Here is a 22,621-nt window from a genome sequence, read left to right as displayed (position 1 = left end):
AAAAATTGAACTGTTTGGCCATAATGACCATTGTTATTTTTGGAGGAAAAGGGGGAGGCTTGCAAACCGAAGAATATCATCCCAACCGTGAAGCACAGGGGTGGCAGCATCATGTTGTGGGGGTGCTTAGCTGCATGAGGGACTGGTGCACTTCACAAAATAGATGGCACCACGAGGAAGGGAAATTATGTGGATAATTTGAAGCAATATCTCAAGACATCAGTCAGGGAGTAAAAGCTTGGTCGCAAATAGGGTCTTCCAAATGGACAATGACCCCAAGCATACTTCCAAAGTTGTGGCAAAATGGCTTAAGGACAACAAAGTCAGGGTATTGGAGAGGCCACCACAAAGCCCTGATCTAGAAAATGTGTGGGCAGAACTAAAACAGCGTGTGCGAGCAAGGAGGCCTACAAACCTGACTCCGTTACACCATCTCTGTCAGGAGGAATGGGCCAAAATTCACCCAACTTATTGTGGAAAGCTTGTGGAAGGCTACCCAAAATGTTTAACCCAAGTTAAAGAATTTAAAGGCAATGCTACCAAATACTAATTGAGTGTATGTAAACATCTGACCCACTGGGAATGTGATGAAAGAAATAAAAACTGAAATAAATCACTACTATTATTCTGACATTTCACATTTTTAAAATAAAGTGGTGATCCTAACTGACCAGGAATTGTCAGGAATTGTGAAAAACTGAGTTTAAATGTATTTGGCTAAGGTGTATGTAAACTTCCGACTTCAACTGTAGGTATAGTAGGTGCACAGGTAGAGAGAAAATGGAGTAATCAAGGTGACAGGCAGTGACACATTCACGCCTCCAGCTGATCTAAGGTGTAATCCAACAGTTGCAAACGAGTTTCTATTGGACAAATTCAGTTTATCCCCGGTTTGTTCTGTTTAGTAAATTCACACCTTAAGAAAAGTTAACAGAATCTGCAAGATTGAATACACCCTATCACACGCAACCAGTTCACTTTAATAGCAGTCATATACAAACAGCTTGTTGTATATTTTATCCCTTCTCGCATCTATGCGCTCTCCTCCCACCTTTTCCCTTAACTTGTGCACTTCAGTGCTCAACACATCAGCTGTCTGTGACCAGACAAAAAAAATTCTATGCACTGCAGTGTTAGCTAGCTGTAGCATATGCTTTCAGTACAATAATCATTCTCTGATCCTTTGATTGGGTGGACAACATGTCAGTTCATGCTGCAAGAGCAGGAGCTCTGATAGGTTTGAGGACATCCTCCGGAAGTTGGAAGGGGGTGAGAACAATTGAGTCTCCTAGGTTTTGCATTGAAGTCAATGTACCCAGAGGAAAGAAGGAAGCTGTCCTCCGGCTACACCATGATGTTACAGAACATAGTGCTACAGACGGTACTGTAGACCTTTATTGCAAAACAGTGTTATTTGATGTGAATATATTTAGTATAGTTTAATCTAAAAAGGATAACTTTAATGTTCCACTTTTTAAAATGGTTTTTATGAAATTCACTGAGAAGGATGGTCCTCCCCTTACTCCTCTGACGAGTGTCCACTGTTTGGGATGCTCTGGATGCTCCAGTTCCCGCTAATATCCAGCAACGTCGCACAGCCATTGAAGAGGAGTGGGATAACATTCCACAGGCCACAATCAACAGCCTGATCAACAATGCGAAGGAGATTTGTTGCGCTAAATATTTTTATATTGTATGTTTCTTCCTCTTTGGACCTGTGTTTACATTGCATCCACAATGCATCCAATTTCAGTTTGTGTAGTTGTTGGTTTAGCTTTCTGTAACTGTATAGCAAGTACGGTCTGCATGTGTAGGCACATATTACGTCATGTGTTCCAATATCTTTTCCAACTGTCCCGTTATCTGGTTTTAACGTCCATTCTAGATTGCCTTCTAGAAAATCAGAAACAAGAATTCAACAATGCTGTGGTATAATTTTTTATAATTAAATCTTTGAGAACTAATAATCACCAAAATAAAAGCTAGACCGTCAGGGAGAATTGAAAATAACAAAAACAATGAATTTAGCAGTATTTGTTATGTTTGAACAAAATAACAGATTTAGCCATGGCAAAATGCATATAATCCCAGGAAATTAGCTTAGATGGATAGATGGGTGTTAGATGGCTAGATGGATGGAGGATAAGAAAAAAAAATAAAACCTTCTTCGTCGATCCACTTCATGGTGAAGAGCTGGTCGTTGTCCATGGAGCACATGTCTTTGACCTCCCCGTACAGACCCTCGTAGGAGATGGATGGCTCAAAGTGTGTGATCATAATGTCCCTGGGAGAAGACCAAAGGAGAGAGGGGGGGACAGTCAGGGACAATACATTAAGTACACATACATAGACTTATTTACATCATTTTTATTCTGTCAGACTTGGACCCTGACAGTGAATTTCAGTAAGACAAAAATAAAGGTGTTCCAACAAAGGTCCAGTTGCCAGGACAACAAATACAAATGCTATCTAGACACCGTTCTCCTAGAGAACACAAATAATTATACCTACCTCCGCCTAAACATCAACACCACAGGTCACTTCCACAAGGCTGTGAACAATCTAAGACACAAGGCAAAAAGGGCAATTGTGCAAGTTCTCCCACTTAAAAAGATGAGAGAGGCCTGTCATTTTCATCATAGGTATACTTCAACTATGACAGACAAAATGAGAAAAAATATCCAGAAAATCACATTGTAGGATTTTTTATTAATTTATTTGCAAATTATGGTGGAAAATAAGTATTTGGTCACCTACAAACAAGCAAGATTTCTGGCTCTCACAGACCTGTAACTTCTTCTTTAAGAGGCTCCTCTGTCCTCCACTCGTTACCTGTATTAATGGCACCTGGTTGAACTTGTTATCAGTATAAAAGACACCTGTCCACAACCTCAAACAGTCACACTACAAACTTCACTATGGCCAAGACCAAAGAGCTGTCAAAGGACACCAGAAACAAAATTGTAGACCTGCACCAGGCTGGGAAGACTGAACCTGCAATAGGTAAGCAGCTTGGTTTGAAGAAATCAACTGTGGGAGCAATTATTAGAAAATGGAAGACATACAAGACCACTGATAATCTCCCTCGATCTGGGGCTCCACGCAAGATCTCACCCCGTGGGGTCAAAATGATCACAAGAACGTAGAGCAAAAATCCCAGAACCACACGGGGGGACGTAGTGAATGACCTGCAGAGAGCTGGGACCAAAGTAACAAAGCCTACCATCAGTAACAAACTACGCCGCCAGGGACTCAAATCCTGCAGTGCCAGATGTGTCCCCCTGCTTAAGCCAGTACATGTCCAGGCCCATCTGAAGTTTGCTAGAGAGCATTTGGATGATCCACAAGAAGATTGGGAGAATGTCATATGGTCAGATGAAACCAAAATATAACTTTTTGGTAAAAACTCAACTCGTCGTGTTTGGAGGACAAAGAATGCTGAGTTGCATCCAAAGAACACCATACCTACTGTGAAGCATGGAGGTGGAAACATCATGCTTTGGGGCTGTTTTTCTGCAAAGGGACCAGGACGACTGATCCGCGTAAAGGAAAGAATGAATGGGGCCATGTATCGTGAGATTTTGAGTGAAAACCTCCTTCCATCAGCAAGGGCATTGAAGATGAAACGTGGCTGGGTCTTTCAGCATGACAATGATCCCAAACACACTGCCCGGGCAATGAAGGAGTGGCTTCGTAAGAAGCATTTCAAGGTCCTGGAGTGGCCTAGCCAGTCTCCAGATCTCAACCCCATAGAAAATCTTTGGAGGGAGTTGAAAGTCCGTGTTGCCCAGCAACAGCCCCAAAACATCACTGCTCTAGAGGAGATCTGCATGGAGGAATGGGCCAAAATACCAGCAACAGTGTGTGAAAACCTTGAAGACTTACAGAAAACGTTTGACCTCTGTCATTGCCAACAAAGGGTATATAACAAAGTATTGAGATAAACTTTTGTTATTGACCAAATACTTATTTTCCACCATAATTTGCAAATAAATTCATTAAAAATCCTACAATGTGATTTTCTGGATTTTTTCTCTCATTTTGTCTGTCATAGTTGAAGTGTACCTATGATGAAAATTACAGGCCTCTCATATTTTTAAGTGGGAGAACTTGCACAATTGGTGGCTGACTAAATACTTATTTACCCCATTGTACGTTATGGATCTTATTTAGCGCACTTTTTATGTAGCCTACTGGTTGTATGAATTTGGGATCTATCATCCCACAACTCTCAGATTCTGTTTGGAATAGGCAATTTCTCAACAAGCTGACCAATAGAATAGGTAAACTTTTTTACTAAGGAGGATAGTAGATTGACGTAGGCTAGTGATTATGCTGTTTGTTACTCATCTTGATGGCTGAGGAAAAGTAAATGCGGACAGTTATTCAAAAATCTTCAAAGTGCACATGAGAATTCATTGTTGCATCCTCGACCTGCATGTTCTGTTAATATTAATTACCATAATCTTAAAACCTCTTAAATGTAAAGTCCCCATATTTGGAGACCCAATTGTATTCAATTCAGTCTGGTATAAGAACGGTAGCTCCTATCTGCAAAAGCAGGGTGTCTGCAGAAAGCTGAGTGTCTTGGCTATTGATCTGTGCCTTACAATATTTGGTGTGACTTACTAATATATATGGGCAAACAAATGTATAAGGGCAGGCCGAGCCGATGACCTCGTTTCAAGATGTCTGCTACCTACATTCCGGTTAGCGTTGTGAAGCATAAACAAAATGAACAAAGAATACGTTGATTCACACCAAAAGCCGTCAGTCCACAGATCATGAGGATATCTTATTTGTCTGCCTGTGACAATTATTGATCACCAGCCCCAGAGCCAAAATGTTTACACAACATTTTCACCAAACAGAAAACATCTTACAAGGTAAGCTTCCATTTGATCGGTGTTTGAGCTATAGCTACATGGGGCTATGAAATAAAACCGTAGGTTGGTAGGAACAAATCTAGCCTATCGCCAATGGTATCTGATGACGTATGACAATGGCAACATCGAATGTCCACCGAGTGACGATATCTATGCGCATAAAAATATGAAGAAAACACTTGGATATGCCCTGTATGTCCCCCAACACCACCACAATGTTTGAGAGAGGTTGTGGTGTTGTAGAAATGTCGTTTTTATAGTGAACAATAACTTGGGCACATCCAGTGTGCAAAACAGTGCAATTACAACATTCGGACACTTTGGAGAAGTTACAAGAACTTGAATGTACCCTGGATATCCCATAACACCACCACAATGTTTGTGTGAGGTTGATATGGTAGAATTGTGTTTTATACTGAACTAATAGCATTTAGGGATTGCAAATATGTAATAGCACTGGCATTATCTAATTTACAGACATAAGCCACTTTGGAAAGGTTTAGGGATACTTGGAAACATTGTGACCACACCTGACACCCCTTACTGAAACATCTGCCCATTTCTAGCTATTAGGTGTATCAAGCCCATTCTTTCCTGATATTGTTCACGTTGTGGAAGCCATCTGATGAGTTTCCAGCTCTGGGCATCAATAATACACTTACAGCTTGCCACTTGGGCTCCCAAGTGCCGCAGCAGTCTAAGGCACTGCATCTCAGTGCAAGAAGCGTCACTACAGTCTCTGGTTCGAATCCAGGCTGTATCACATCCGGCCGTCATTGGGAGTCCCATAGGGTGGCGCACAATTGGCCCAGTGTTGTCCAGGTTTGGCCGGGGTAGGCAGTCATTGTAAATAAGAATTTGTCCTTAACCGACAACGCAAATAGTCTGGGTAGCCATGTGATTAGCTTGGTAAGGAGTCTTAAGGCTTGGAGGTAGAAGCTGTTGAGAAGCCTTTTGGACCTAGCCTTGGCGTTCCGGTACCGCTTGCCGTACGGTAGCAGAGAGGACAGCCCCGTCGATGAGAATGGGGGCGTGCTCAGTCCTCCTTTTCCTGCATAATGCATAATTGTATTTTTTTTGTTATTATTATTGTTTCATTTATCTTGAGAGCAAAATGGGTCAATTTATTGTGATAGGACTTTTTGTCCATAGCAACCAGCTCTACTTCCACATCACGTCAGTCAGGTAACGCAGGAGCTGAAGGTAGTAGAAGTAGGCCTACGTGAACACTGCATGCTTTTTATTCCACCTTTCTTTAACCAGGTAGGCCAGTTGAGAACAAGTTCTCATTTACATCTCCGACCTGGCTACTGCCATGTCTGACAAAGAAAACGGCAGTGTACAACAGCGTGTGCGGATATATTTTTGTAAAGAATATAAATATTTGCCAGCACTGCACCTGAAATTGTTGTATATGCCTACATTACTTTGAAGTGCATTGGCTACTGTAGGTGAGCACCATTCTAGCCTTGGAATGACAAGAGGTTCAGAGCAGACAGAAAATTGGCTGGTATATGCCATCTCGTATTCCCACCCCTGCCTCTCTCTCGCTTCCTCCTTCATATTCTCACCTTCTGCCTCTTGATTCCTCTTTTTTTTCTCTCTTAGTCACAATTTCACTCCTCTCGCTTCCTCCCCCTCACCCTCTACCTTGTTTGTGTTAATTAGTGGCAGTATAGGAGGAGTGTTGACCCTCATTTTGGTAGCTACACTCCCAACTTTACAGGCCCACACGTCCTTCTAAGCACCATGGATGATAGGAGCAGGAACAGACAGACACCTGCTCTCTCTCAAATGACACCCCATTCATTCAGTACTGTTACTACACTAGCAGAGCCAGTATCAATTAGAGGTCGACCCATTTTGATTTTTCAACGCCGATACCGATTATTGGAGGACCAATAAAAGCTGACACCGATTAATCAGACAATTTTTTAAATGTATTTATAATAATGACAATTACAACAATACTGAATGATACCTTATTTTAACTTAATATAATACATAAATAAAATCATTTAGCCTCAAATAAATAATGAAACATGTTCAATTTGGTTTAAATAATGCAAAAACAAAGTGTTGGAGAAGAAAGTAAAAGTGCAATATGTGCCATGTAAGAAACCTAACGTTTAAGTTCCTTGCTAAGAACATGAGAACATATGAAAGCTGGTGGTTCCTTTTAACATGAGTCTTCAATATTCCCAGGTAAGAAGTTTTAGGTTATAGTTATTCTAGGAATTATAGGACTATTTCTCTCTATACCATTTGTATTTCATATACCTTTGACTATTGGATGTTCTTATAGGCACTTTAGTATTGCCAATGTAACAGTATAGTTTCCGTCCCTCTCCTCGCTCCTACCTGGGCTCAAACCAGGAACACATGGACAACAGCCACCCTCGAAGCAGCGTTACCCATGCAGAGCAAGGGGAACAACTACTAGAAGGCTCAGAGCTAGTGACATTTGAAACGCTATTAGCAAGCACCCTGCTAACTAGCTGGCCATTTCACATCGGTTACACCAGCCTAATCTCAGGAGTTGATAGGCTTGAAGTCATAAACAGCGCAGTAGCTGCTGGCAAACGCACAAAAGTGCTGTTTGAATGAATGCTTACGAGCCTGCTGCTGCCTACCATCGCTCAGTCAGACTGATCCATCAAATCATAGACTTAATTATAACATAACACAGAAAAACGAGCCTTTCGTCATTAAAATGGTCGAATCTGGAAACTATCCTTTCGAAAACAAAATGTGTATTCTTTCAGTGAAATACGGAACCATTCCATATATTATCTAACGTATGGTATCCCTAAGTCTAAATATTACTGTTACATTGTATAACCTTCAATGTTATGTCATAATGATGTACAATTCTGGCAAATTAATTAAGGCCTTTGTTTGGAATAAATGGACTTTACACAGTTCACAATGAGTCAGGTGGCCCAAACTGCTGCATATACCCTGACTGCTTGCACAGAACGCAAGAGAAGTGACACAATTTCCCTAATTATAAGAAATTCATGTTAGCAGGCAATATTAACTAAAAATGCAGGTTTAAAAATATATACTTGTGTATTGATTTTAAAGAAAGGCATTGATGTTTATGGTTAGGTACATTGGTGCAATGACAGTGCTTTTTTCGCAAATGCGTTTGTTAAATCATCACCGTTTGTCGAAGTAGGCGCAACGATTATATGCAACGCAGGACACGCTAGATGAACTAGTAATATCATCAAGCATGTATAGTTAACTAGTGATTATGTTATCCTTTTTGGGATAGGGGGCAGCATTTTCACTTTTGGATGAATAGTGTGCCCAGAGTGAACTGCCTCCTACTCTGTCCCAGATGCAAATATATGCATATTATATAATTAGTATTGGATAGAAAACACTGAAGTTTCTAAAACTGTTTGAATGATGTTTGTGAGTATAACAGAACTCATATGGCAGGCGAAAACCTGAGAAAAATCCAAACAGGAAGTGGGACATCTGAGGTTTGTAGTTTTTCAAAGCTTGACCAACTGAATGCACATTGAGATATGGATGAGGTTGCACTTCCTAGGGCTTCCACTAGATGTCAACCGTCTTTAGAAACTGGTTTGAGGATTCTACTATAAAGGAGGGGCTCATACGACCTCAGTCTTTCCCGACAGAGTTACCTCTCGTTCCAGTGCTTTTCTGAAGACAAGGGAATTCTCAGGTTGGAACATTATTGATGTTTTATGTTAAAAACAACCTAACGATTGATTCCATACATCATTTGACATGTTTCTAAAGGACTGTAACAGAACTTTGAGTTTTTGTCTGAACAAAATGCTCGTCCCTCATGAAGATGGATTACTGGGCTGAACAAACTAACAACAAGTGGCTAATATGCACATTATTGAACAAAACATACATGTATTGTGTAACATGATGTCCTATGAGTGCCATCTGATGAAGATCATCAAAGGTTAGTGATTATTTTTATCTATATTTCTGCTTTTTGTGACTCCTATCTTTGGCTGGAAAAATGGCTGTGTGTTTTTTCGACTTGTCTATGACCTAACAATCACATGTTGTGCTTTAGCTGTAAAGCATTTATTTTTATTTTTATCGGACACAATGGGTAGATTAACAAGATGGTTATCTTTCATTTGCTGTATTGGACTTGTTACATTTACATTTACATTACATTTAAGTCATTTAGCAGACGCTCTTATCCAGAGCGACTTACAAATTGATGCGTTCACCTTATGACATCCAGTGGAACAGCCACTTTACAATAGTGCATCTAAATCTTTTAAGGGGGTGAGAAGGATTACTTTATCCTATCCTAGGTATTCCTTGTTTGTGTGAAACTTACATATTTCAAAAAAATATTTTTCCATTTCGGGCGCGGCCTTTTCAGTGGAATGATGTCGAGAACCCCTGCGCTAGCAAGGTTAAGATTGATTGTTTTTTATAAGATAAGTTTAATGTTAGCTAGCAACTTACCTTGGCTTCTTGCTGCCCTCGCGTAACAGGTAGTCAGCCTGTCACGCAGGCTCCTCGTGGAGTGCAATGTAAGGCAGGTGGTTAGAGCGTTGGACTAGTTAACTGGAAGATTGCAAAAACGAATCCCCGAGCTGCGAATCCCCGAACCGGAAGATTGCAAAAACAAATCCCTGAATCCCGAGCTGCCAGGTAAAAATCTGTCATTCTGCCCCTGAATAAGGCAGTTAACCCACCAATCCTCAGCCGTCATTGAAAATAAGAATGTGTTCTTAACTGACTTCCCTACTTAAATAAAGGTGTAAAAAAATATATATATACATATATATACACACACACCACACAGATTACCGATTGTTATGAAAACTTGAAATCGGCCCTAATTAATCGGCCATTCCGTTTAATCGGTTGACCTCGAGTATCAATGCCAGTACACTACTCCATTACGTACCATCCAGCTAGGTAACTGGGCCTGTGCCGTTGCTCTTCATTAAAGTGGAACTGACAGCGTGTTAGCATCATGAAATCTTATTCAAATCTGTTCATATACACCCACAGGAAGAATATTACACTTTTTTCTTACATTTCCTGACAAGCACTTAGATATGGTCATTTTCATAAGCAAGCACTTAGATATGGTCATTTTCATAAGTTAATAGAATGTTTGGGAATAACGTATAGTAAGGCATTTGTGAAAATTCTACAGCGGCCGTGCGTTTGGACAATTAATACATTAGTAAATAAAACCTAATAAAGAGCTACAGTAGGCCTATATGCAAATAAGTCCTAAGCCACACGGGCCTGGCATCATTAACATTCAACTGGACTTAGTGTTTTCAGTGAAGTACCAACAGTGCAAATTTAGATTAGAATACATTCCCCAAAAGCCACAAAATACACCTGACTGGATTTTTGCAAATATGTCACTCAAACCCTGCTCCAATGACATAACATCCTCCAGTAGCTAGCTAATAGTTATATAAATAGATACGCTAGCCCAGGGGTGTCAGATTTAAATCAGCTCGCGGCCATATAACATTTTAAAAAGCGCAGCCCAGACACAGCCCATTTGTTTTTACAAAAAAAACATTCAATTGTAACCCAAAATGGCCATTGTTGTATTAGAAAAAAGTATGGTCCTTTATACAAAATGTCCACTTATGTACAAAGGATGCTGTATAGAATTTTAAGACATTAAAACAAAAGATCATTTCTCCAGTCTTTGCTGCTATGCTAGCAGATGTGCATAATATGCTGTGACACTAATCAAAAAGTATTTTATAACTCCAAATAACAAAATCTTAGCTATGCTGTAACGCCTAAACTTTTTTTGTTGCACTGCATGGATCACCGCTGCGGTTGAATGCAGCATTGCTGTATGGTGCACCAGCCTAGGCTACTGTTCAAATGTTGCTGTAACAGGCCTACAAGTTTGCATGGTGTTTTGTTGCAGGTTGTGTTTTGGTTATTCATTGTCAATCTTTAAAACCGAAGCTGTACTGCAACATTTTAGAAGCCTAGCTTGGACTAAACAGGACACACGAAAGCAGCGCAATTGAAGTTTAATTCAGCCTGATGTGTGAGAGCACATCAGGCTGAATATTCATAATGTAGATGGCTCAACAGTTTATACTTGCTTGTGTCCTATTCGGCCCACGGACCTTGTGTTTGACACGTGCGCTAGCCTATTAGCCACATTATGACTGGCTTGTAATTATTGCCCTTGCTAGTTTGATTGCATTGGCATTCCCAGCCTTAGTTACAGTCGTCCGTTTTTGTTCAAAACATTGAGTCATTGAAACTGAAACAGTGCATACCGAATGGGTGGAGGCAGCAAACAATGTACCAGGCCAGCTGTTATTTACAATCTTACAGCAATATTTTTGGACCTATCAAGAAATATATCGGTGAATTATATTAATCATGCATTAGACTGCATCCATCTAGTCTGCCAACAATGACTGGAATTTGTCAAATAGAACCCATTTCTAAAGCCTTTTATAAAATTGGTTTTTAAGCATAAACTGGAAATGTTATATTTGACTGTTCTATATCTGCAACGCTGTCAGTTCCACTTTAAACACCTAGCTACTACACTTGTGGTTAAAGTTTACCCAGCCAGCAGCACTAACAAAGAAACTGTTGTTACTCCCCTACACAGAGCAGGTCTGCAGGCAGTAGCGCTAAAGCCTCACAGAAAACAAACCTTGGAGCTGTGACTGTGCTGTGGGGATAGCTACATTGCAGTGAGAAACACAGATGAAACCTTGGAGCTGTGACTGTGCTGTGGGGATAGCTACATTACAGTGAGAAACACAGATGAAACCTTGGAGCTCTCACTGTGCTGTGGGGATAGCTACATTGCAGTGAGAAACACTGATGAAACCTTGGAGCTGTGACTGTGCTGTGGGGATAGCTACATTACAGTGAGAAACACAGATGAAACCTTGGAGCTGTGACTGTGCTGTGGGGATAGCTACATTACAGTGAGAAACACAGATGAATTGTGTAATAGTTGCTCATCGTTGATGAGTAACAGAAGAAATGCCATTCTATGATACCACTCCATTCTTGTGCAAAGGAAGTTGGTATAGGCCTACTGCTGTTGCCTTGTAACAGTCGGTCCAACTGAGCTGTATGGACAAAATAAGACTATACTAGGCTGGACAATAGAACGAGCCAAAATTCACCCAAGGCTGAAAAATGGCAACTTTGGATGAGCTGGGACACTAGCTGGCCATAGCAAATGAATTGAATCAAATGTTCGCAGAGCCTCTTGACTGGAGTGATGCTTAGAATTCAATTTCATCTAAATGGCACAAAAAAAATGTATCCGTTTTTATTTTACCACTTACAATCTGTTCTTAGGACAAAACTGAAAAGTAACTTGTGTAGAAAGTAAACATCCACACCTCGATGGTGCCAAGTGTGCTTATGTCAGCATAACGAGGAAGTAGGAAAGAAAATGGCAACTTCAGACTATTTCTTGTCTAGCGATCCATGACAGCAGAGTACGCTGCCCAACCTTACGTAATTAGAAAGAGATTATACTGATTATTAAAAAATGTTTAAAAAAATCTAAATACACATTGCGAGATATTTGGCGGAATATACGAGCATGCCTCTACATAGCAAAACAATGGGGGGAGCTCAGCGTTCCAAAGGCAAAAGGTATTCCGGGGCTAGCGTTTGATGACACGGAGTACGCTACCCAGCCTTACATAATAAGATTCTGATGGTTGCGAGCATCCACAGGGATGCTGCCCCATGTTGACTCCAATGCTTCTTACAGTTGTGTCAAGTTGACTGGAAGTCAAAAGAGTGGTAGACCCCTTTTTTTAATGAATTTTACCCCCTTTTTCTCCCCAATTTCATAGTATCCAATTGTTTAGTAGCTACTATCTTGTCTCATCGCTACAACTCCCGTACGGGCTCAGGAGAGACGAAGGTTGAAAGTCATGCGTCCTCCGATACACAACCCAACCAAGCCACACTGCTTCTTAACACAGCGCCATCCAACCCGGAAGCCAGCCGCACCAATGTGTCGGAGGGAACACCTGGCAACCTTGGTTAGCGCGCACTGCGCCCGGCCCGCCACAGGAGTCGCTGGTGCGCGATGAGACAAGGATATCCCTACCGGCCAAACCCTCCCTAACCCGGATGACGCTAGGCCAATTGTGCGTCGCCCCACGGACCTCCCGGTCGCGGCCGGTTACCACAGAGCCTGGGCGCGAACCCAGAGTCTCTGGTGGCACAGCTGGCGCTGCAGTACAGCGCCCTTAACCACTGCGCCACCCGGTAGACCATTCTTGATACACACGGGAAAAACCCAGCAGCGTTGCTTTTCTTGACACAGGCCGGTGCACCTCGCACCTACTACCTTACTCCATTCAAAAGGCACTTAAATCTTTTGTCTTCCCATTCAACTCAATGAATACACAATCCAAGTCTCAATTGTCTCATGGATTAAATCATTCTTTAACCTGACCCCTACCCTTCATCTACACTGTAGCAGCTTTTTTAAAAGTGACATCAGTAAGGGATCATAGCTTTCACCTGGTCAGTCGGTCATGGCTGCCGAGTGGCGCGGCGGTCTAAGGCACTGCATCTCAGTGCAAGAGGCGTCACTGAAGTCCCTGGTTTGAATCCAGGCTGCATCACATCCGGCAGTGAGCCCCATATGGAGGCGCACAATTGGCCCAGTGTTGTCCGTGTTTGGCCGGGATAGGCCGTCATTGTAAATAAGAATTTGTTCCTAACTGCCTTGCCTAGTTAAATAATGGTTACACATGGAAAGAGTAAGTGTTCCTACTGTTTTGTACACTCAGAGGTATAATATTCAGACACTCTTGGAGAAGGACATTGAGTAGTTTCTGAGCAGTGTTTCTGCATTAGCCTTCATAGGGGTACTTCATTAGTTACGTATGAGAAAAGTAATTACCGTTGTTCATTTTCTGTAACATGGGTAACTAGGGAGAATGGAATTCTGCCCCTTCCCCTTGTCGCCACTACCCACTAAAACCCCAGCGGCAGCCCCATCTGCTGCTAAGCAGGTAGGTCATTGGTCACTGGTGAGCACCCAAGCAGGGAGAGTGTTGATCAGTGTGCCCCTCTCCCCAGGCAGCACACAGAGGAACATCCATCTCTCTGTCACCACTGGAGGCATGTACCCTCAATCTCCATTGCAGCTATAAACACCCAGCTACTGTAAATCTCAATTTGCCTATTCAGGAGTCTAGTGTTTCATTAACTCTGTCAGTGATTTCAATTTTAGAACCATGTTTTGGCGTGATTATGTGTCTGGTTTCAAGTAACTAGCAGCAAGCTTAAGGATACATTCAATCATATAGCCTACTTCGGGTAGAAACCCAAATAAAAGTATGTAGATAGAAAGGTGTGTGGGTGTCATGTATCCTGGAATGGAGTTTCATAAAAACTACAGCTGCATATTACCCGAGACAGCATTGCACACACATTACATATGCTACCGTTCAAAGGTTTGGGGTCACTTAGAAATTCCCTTGTTTTTTGTCCAATAAAATAACATAAAATTGATCTGAAATACAGTGTAGACATTGTTAATGTTAGAAATGACTATTGTAGATGGATTTTTTAAAATGGAATATCTACATGGGCATACAGAGGCCCATTATCAGAAACCATCACTCCGGTGTTCCAATGACACGTTGTGTTAGCTAATCCAAGTACATCATTTTAAAAAGGCTAAATGATCATTATAAAACCCTTTTGCAATTATGTTGGCACAGCTGAAAACTGTTGATCTGAATAAAGAAGCAATAAAACTGTCCTTCTTTAGACTAGTTGAGTATCTGGGGCATCAGCAATTGTGGGTTCGATTACAGGTTTAAAATGGACAATTGAACAGTTGGTACCTGGACAGTACACAAGTTGATTGTTTGCTCTTTTGACACTACCAACACGTGTTAAGATTAAATATACACCGAGTGTAAAAAAAAAACATGAAAAACAATGGATCTTTCCATGACAGAGTGACCAGGTGAAAGCTATGATCCCTCATTGATGTCACTTGTTAAACCCACTCCAATCAGTGTAGATGAAGGGGAGGAGACAGGTTAAAGAAATATTTTAAACCATGAAACATGGATTGTGTGTGCCAACTCAATACAAGGAAGGTGTTCCTAATGTTTGGTATACTCCGTCTACATGAATGTCACTCTCTTTATGTTGATGTATCCTAAATGGGTACACAAAAAAGGTAGAAATATGCGATATCCTCCTTTGCCTATTGGAATATTTTCTATATACTGGCTCTTATTTTAACGAGCTCCACCAAAAAGTGTAAAATTAAAATATATTTTATATGAGATTCTTTAAAGTAGCCACCCTTTTCCTTGATGATAGCTTGTTGACCACTTTCTTGGCATTCTCTCAACCAGCTTCATGAGGTAGTCACCTGGAATGCAATTCAATTAACAGGTGTGCCTTCTTAAAAAGTTCAGTTATGGAATTTCTTTCCTTCTTATTGCGTTTGAGCAAATCAGTTGTGTTGTGACAAGGTTGGGGTGGGATTCTCTCCAAAACTCTTGAACGTGCCGTCCTTGGTCAGCTCTCCCGCTATCTCTCTCAGAATGACCTTCTTGATCCAAATCAGTCAGGTTTCAAGACTAGTCATTCAACTGAGACTGCTCTTCTCTGTATCACGGAGGCCCTCCGCACTGCTAAAGCTAACTCTCTCTCCTCTGCTCTCATCCTTCTAGACCTATCGGCTGCCTTCGATACTGTGAACCATCAGATCCTCCTCTCCACCCTCTCCGAGTTGGGCATCTCCGGCGCGGCCCACGCTTGGATTGCGTCCTACCTGACAGGTCGCTCCTACTAGGTGGCGTGGCGAGAATCTGTCTCCTCACCACGCGCTCTCACCACTGGCGTCCCCCAGGGCTCTGTTCTAGGCCCTCTCCTATTCTCGCTATACACCAAGTCACTTGGCTCTGTCATAACCTCACATGGTCTCTCCTATCATTGCTATGCAGACGACACACAATTAATCTTCTCCTTTCCCCCTTCTGATGACCAGGTGGCGAATCGCATCTCTGCATGTCTGGCAGACATATCAGTGTGGATGACGGATCACCACCTCAAGCTGAACCTCGGCAAGACGGAGCTGCTCTTCCTCCCGGGGAAGGACTGCCCGTTCCATGATCTCGCCATCACGGTTGACAACTCCATTGTGTCCTCCTCCCAGAGCGCTAAGAACCTTGGCGTGATCCTGGACAACACCCTGTCGTTCTCAACTAACATCAAGGCGGTGGCCCGTTCTTGTAGGTTCATGCTCTAGAACATCCGCAGAGTACGACCCTGCCTCACACAGGAAGCAGCGCAGGTCCTAATCCAGGCACTTGTCATCTCCCGTCTGGATTACTGCAACTCGCTGTTGGCTGGGCTCCCTGCCTGTGCCATTAAACCCCTACAACTCATCCAGAACGCCGCAGCCCGTCTGGTGTTCAACCTTCCCAAGTTCTCTCACGTCACCCCGCTCCTCCGCTCTCTCCACTGGCTTCCAGTTGAAGCTCGCATCCGCTACAAGACCATGGTGCTTGCCTACGGAGCTGTGAGGGGAACGGCACCTCAGTACCTCCAGGCTCTGATCAGGCCCTACACCCAAACAAGGGCACTGCGTTCATCCACCTCTGGCCTGCTCGCCTCCCTACCACTGAGGAAGTACAGTTCCCGCGCAGCCCAGTCAAAACTGTTCGCTGCTCTGGCCCCCCAATGGTGGAACAAACTCCCTCACGACGCCAGGACAGCGGAGTCAATCACCACCTTCCGGAGACACCTGAAACCCCACCTCTTTCAGGAATACCTAGGATAGGATAAAGTAATCCTTCTCACCCCCTTAAAAGATTTAGATGCACTATTGTAAAGTGGCTGTTCCACTGGATGTCTTAAGGTGAACGCACCAATTTGTAAGTCGCTCTGGATAAGAGCGTCTGCTAAATGACTTAAATGTAAATGTAAATGGATACAGAAGATAGCCCTATTTGGTAAAAGACCCAAATCCATATTATGGCAAGAACAGCTCAAATAAGAAAAGAGAAACGACAGTCCATTATTTTAAGAAATGAAGTGCAGTCAATACAGAAAATGTCAATAACTTTTTTTGGAATGAGATTCTCTCCCTCTACTGTGTGTGCATCTTGCTAGCCATTACTCAAATGGTGAGGGGCTGAAACTCATTGGCTGGAACTCGAATTGCAAGGGGGCTAGCCCACATGTGGGAAAATGCAGGATAAAATGGCGCATTCAAAGGGATTTTGAGGCTAATTGCTTATGCATGTATGAACTCCACATTGACACATCCAGCCCCTAGGCATGAGGTTTAAAGAAAAAACGTCCTAGTCGCCAAAGTTCAAGAACGTGTTTTTAACCCTTTACACTCGTGGGAATTGGCCTATATGGATAGGGCTAAATTGAAATGTTTACTACATTCGATATGTGAAAACAATGGTCGTAATAGAAAGGACAAAACAGTTCAAGACTGAATCCAAACATTACACTTGATTTTATGTGCATTTTCGTGCCGCATTTGTTGATAACAAAATCTGAAAATAATCGGAATACATTCAGTGACATGATAAGAATATTCCTGGAAAACGCTTGGTAGGTGCACCATAAAACAAAATTATCAAGGGTTTGTGTAAGAGGACTAACTGGTGTCTCCATGTGGCCACACGCCTCTCCAAAGTTGTAAAACATTTTGACCAATCAATAAAACGTTTTCAGTGTAAACTTAAAAACGACTAAATTCATATATAAAGTATATAGAAAAGATAATGGAACAATATATTTTTAAATAAGATCTTTGAGAAAAAGAGAAAAAAAAGACGGCCAAGGATAATCAAGAAATCCCCCAAAAAACATGACATGGGGGGCCCCCATTGATTTAGTTATAATGTTTGAGTCATTCAGACAGCATAAGAACATGGCATAAGCCATGGCAAAATGTGTTGAATTGCAGGAAACTAGCTTAAAAACGTAAAATGTTCTCTCAAACCCATGACAACATGTGTAGAATTGCAGGAAACCAGCTTTAAACTATAAAAATTTACTCATCACCATGGCAAAATGTGTAGAATTGTATAAAATCACCCCCTCCCCCAACTTTGCCACCGCTGCTGAAAGAAATCCTAGGGGAAACACTGCAGTGCTATGTTGTTCATTGCTCATGCGTCATAATGTTTACTTTACAAAGAGGAAGTTGATAGCAGCTGATGTTTGGTGGTGAGATTGAAACTCCTGAGACAAATGTATGTTGCGTTAAAACTAAGACAGCAGACAGGCTTACAAATGGGCCTAGAGATAGAACAATATTTACGAGTGTAAGCCTTAAAACCAGAAACTTGAGTGATGACTATGAACATTCCACTGTCAGTCAGGTGACTTAAAATAATTGGAAACAGGTTGCTGTATCATTACTCAAATGTGCTATATAAATGAATAGTTACTAAGCTTATTGTATCATCATTGCATCCAGTATCTGTTACCAGCCGCCATGACTCTATTCTAACCACTACTCCCTCTATGTGTCAATAAAGAGTAATGACAGTGACAAACAGAGACTGCCACAGCCTGACACCACATGTCACCAGACCAGACCCTGTCTACTGCTGGCCTTGACTGGAAAGCTGGCTGACAGCAGTGTGGGTCTGTGTGAATGAGACTATGAAAGTGAACGGAGCTAGAGGGCAGTTCTCGCTACCGCCATCTCTCTTCTGTCAAACTGCCCATTATTATAGGACAGTATGAATGCATACCCCAGCGTTTCCCAAACTCTGTCTTCAGTTTAGTGTTTTGCCATAACACTACACAGCAGATTCAAATTATAAAAGCTTGATGATTAGTTGATTATTTGAGTATTTCAGTCAGCTGTGTAGGGCTAGGGCAAAAAAGTAATCGTGCACCCCTTGGCATCCCGAGTACGGGAAACCCTGGCACACTGTGCAGTCAAAGCAGAGCCATGTATACATTATATGACTCTGATATAAAGTGCAGCAGACATAAAGGAGCAGGCTTGATGGTTAGAATCATAAATGAGATTCAGATGAGAGCCAATTAGTGTATGATGTAGGCCTAGTCTGGATCCAATTGAATTGTTCTGTTTTAATCTGATTGGATGTAGGCTAACAGAGATGAGCTGTTCCACAAAAATTCCCTTTACCCCCATCCTTCGCAAATGTACATGTACAACTGCCAATGCTGACTTAAGGCCTGCCTAGCTGGCTTGATGAAGTGTGACCCAACACTGTACTTGACCAACCAATGAAATGTTTCATCCCAGATTCCCCACATACTTGACCTTCCAAGGCATTGATCTCAGAAATATTTTGGATGCTTTTGTCTCCATAAAAAATATTTTTTTTTTTTTTTAAGTATCCAGGGACAATAGAGTGCTTGCAGGGCGGTAATTAGAGTGAGTGGGAAATACAACAGGTCTGGCAGAAGTTACTGGTAATACACGTTTGGCCAGTCTCTCTTTTGGGAAAAACAACAATCACAGACTCCATCACACAGCAAGAATTGTCATGGCAACACCTGTGTGTGACAAATGATTTCCATCTCTGAATACAATTACTAGGTCCACTATTCACTGACTATAAATAACTAGCTACACCCCAAATAATGGCATAATCATGTCATGAACATTAAGTATCTGTAATTGTTGTAAACTCTCACCTATCTATGTCAAAGATAAGAAAACAAATCCGTGATTACATCCAATGTGAGCCTCACATAATAATAATAATAACGTCACAGGATGTTGTAAAGTTTGCTTTACATCAATTATTGTAATAGTGTAATTTGAGCTGTGACAACAATAACTCACCAGGTTCCGTACAGTACGGATATGAGGACACATGAGTATCAAACATCCAGCTAACATAATCAAAAACATCAGCTAACTGGTTTGAAGTTACCATTTAGCTAACTAGTGAACTAGTACATTCAATTTGGCTTAGTTATGTCTCAGAACCTGTAGCTAGCTACCAAACCATAAACAATGGAAGAAACTTCACTTACTAAAAATAGATTGACATTGGGAACGTGCATGCTAACTAATACTGGCCAACATTAAGTAGCTAGGTAACGTTAAGTTAGCAACAGCTAACTAACTACATTTCTGGACAGTTTCACTTGTCTGTCAAGTTTATAACGTTAACTAGCGAGCTAACTTAGCTAAAAAGCTAACTGTCTGGCTAATAAAGCCTAGCCCGAAGTCCTAACGAGTCAAATAACGAGGTGCTCTATTCCGACACAAATCACACAAACCCTAACCGTCTACTTACCCTTTGTAATAAGCTTTTACCCGGACTTGGTGAGGGTTTTCGCCGGGGTGAGACATGGTGCTGTCCCGCAACGTCGGCATCATAAGCCCTCGGAATCGGAACTCCGCACGCCAAAGATGTTTTCCTTCTGGCTGCGACAAATTTAGCTGTGTACCACGCCGAAAACAATCTCCTCTGTAACTTTCCTCGATAGATACAACAATTAGATAGCTGACTTGCTATGGAAAATAACAATTTGAGTCTTGTTAATTTGACAAAATCCAGACAAAGTAGTGTACAACTTCAGGAGTCCGCCAAACAACACTCCCTACTGCAAAAAGGCCTCACGACGGACGAATCCATTAGCGGAATGTAGGAGGGGCCAAACAATATTTGAATCAACAAACTGAACAAGAAGATACACTGATCGTAGATAATATTTGGTAAATGAAACATATTTAAGGCGAATCATATGAATATCATATATTGTAATGATAAACAAAGAGTACATTTTATTTTTAACACAGTACTGTAAATGTGAATGTGTTCATGATCCCTATTGTACCAAATTAAATGCAAGGGCGTTTGTGTTGTCCATGGCCATTTGTATATGGCCATTTATACATATAATATATTTTCTATGGAAATATAATGTGGTAGTTGGAAATATAGTTATTGAAATAAAATTCATATTTTTTTTACAAATGGATCGCTTTGGCTGCCTTTCTCATACAAAACTACTTTACAGTCATAGAACGACTACCGACAAGTAGCACTCACATCTGTAGCCATGAAGTGCTTCAAAGGCTGGTCATGGCTCACATCAACACCATTATCCCAGAAACCCTAGACCCGCTCCAATTGTCATACCGCCCCAACAGATCCACAGATGATGCAATCTCTATCGCACTCCACACTGCCCTTTCCCACCTGGACAAAAAGTACACCTATGTGAGAATGCTATTTATTGACTACAGCTCAGTTTTCAACACAATAGTGCCCTCAAAGCTCATCAATAAGCTAAGGACCGCCACGCTGATCCTCAACACAGGGGCCCCTCAGGGGTGCGTGCTCAGTCCACTCATGTACTCCCTGTTCACTCATGACTGCACGGCCAGGCACGACCCCAACACCATCATTATGTTTGCCGATGACACAACAGTGGTAGGCCTGATCACCGACAATGACGAGACAGTCTATAGGGAGGAGGTCAGAGACATGGCCGTGTGGTGCCAGGACAACAACGTGATGAAGACAAAGGAGATGATTATGGACTACAGGAAAAAGAGGACTGTTCTCATCGACGTGGGTGCAGTGGAGCAGGTTGAGAGCTTCAAGTTCCCTGGTGTCCACATCACCAACAAACTAATGTGGTCCAAGCACACCAAGACAGTCGTGAAGAGGGCACGACTAAACCTATTCCCTCTCAGGAGACTGAAAAGATTTGGCATGGCTCCTCAGATCCTCAAAAGGTTCAGCTGCACCATCGAGAGCACATGGTTGCATCACTGCATGGTATTGCAACTGCTCGGCCTCCGACCGCAAGACACTACAGAGGGTAGTATGAATGGCCCAGTACATCAAGCTTCCTGCTATCCAGGATGTCTATATCAGGCAGTGTCAGAGGAAGGTTCTAAAAACTGTCAAAGACTCCAGTCACCCTAGTCATAGACTGTTCTCTCTGCTACCGCACGGCAAGCAGTATTGGAGTGCCAAGTTTAGGTCCAAGAGGCTTCTAAACAGCTTCTACCCCCAAGCTATAAGAATCCTGAACACCTAATCAAATGGCTACCCAGGCTATTTGCCTTATCCCCCCCTTTTTACACCACTGCTACTCTGTTGTTATCATCTATGCATAGTCACTTTAATAACTCTACCTACATGTACATATTACCTCAACTAACTAGTGCCCCCGCACATTGACTCTGTACCGGTACCACCCTGTATATAGTCTCGCTGTTGTTACTTTACTGCTGCTCTTTAATTACTTGTTACTTTTATTTCTTATTCTTATCCATATTTTCTTTAAACTGCATTGTTGGTTAGGGGCCCGTAAGTAAGCATTTCACTGTAAGGGCTACACCTGTTGTATTCGGTGCATGTAACTAATAACCTTTGATTTGAGAAACAACACATGAGCATGACACATACCAGCATTTCTCTGTCTGATCAACATAGTCTAATCATGATTTATGTATGGTAATTATATATGTAAAAACATATTTGCCCCGATCTGCACCTATCCAGTGTCTGTGACAATAAAACACACACACACACACACACACACACAAAGCGATGTCCGTGGATCCTGGTCACTAGAGTAGGCTATTTGTCTTAGTCATAAAGTATTATTAGCAAAAGTGTCATATATTTTAATGAAGTTTGTTTCATAAGTCCCGAGCTGTATTAATTGCATGTGTTTGACTACTTTACATTTCAACTGACCCCAGCTTTTCCTCA

At 41.8% G+C, this 22,621-nt stretch overlaps 1 protein-coding gene across 1 annotated transcript in view; it reads right to left on the bottom strand.

The window, feature by feature from the left end:
- The window catches only part of prkci (protein kinase C, iota), a 55,687-nt gene extending 35,157 nt beyond the window's left edge, over nucleotides 1-20,530 (bottom strand). Inside the window, exons 1-2 of the mRNA XM_029623152.2 lie at nucleotides 20,183-20,530; nucleotides 2,163-2,284 (exon numbers count right to left, since the gene is read on the bottom strand). Of these exons, the coding sequence (XP_029479012.1) occupies nucleotides 2,163-2,284; nucleotides 20,183-20,265 (205 nt within the window). The 5' untranslated portion in view covers nucleotides 20,266-20,530. The remainder of the gene's footprint in view (nucleotides 1-2,162; nucleotides 2,285-20,182) is intronic.
- Nucleotides 20,531-22,621: the final 2,091 nt, after the last annotated feature.

This window comes from Oncorhynchus nerka, linkage group LG20 (assembly GCF_034236695.1).
Source record: "Oncorhynchus nerka isolate Pitt River linkage group LG20, Oner_Uvic_2.0, whole genome shotgun sequence".
Lineage (NCBI taxonomy): Eukaryota > Metazoa > Chordata > Actinopteri > Salmoniformes > Salmonidae > Oncorhynchus > Oncorhynchus nerka.
Note: the sequence above shows the minus strand (reverse complement) of the source record. Positions and strands in the feature narration are given on the sequence as shown.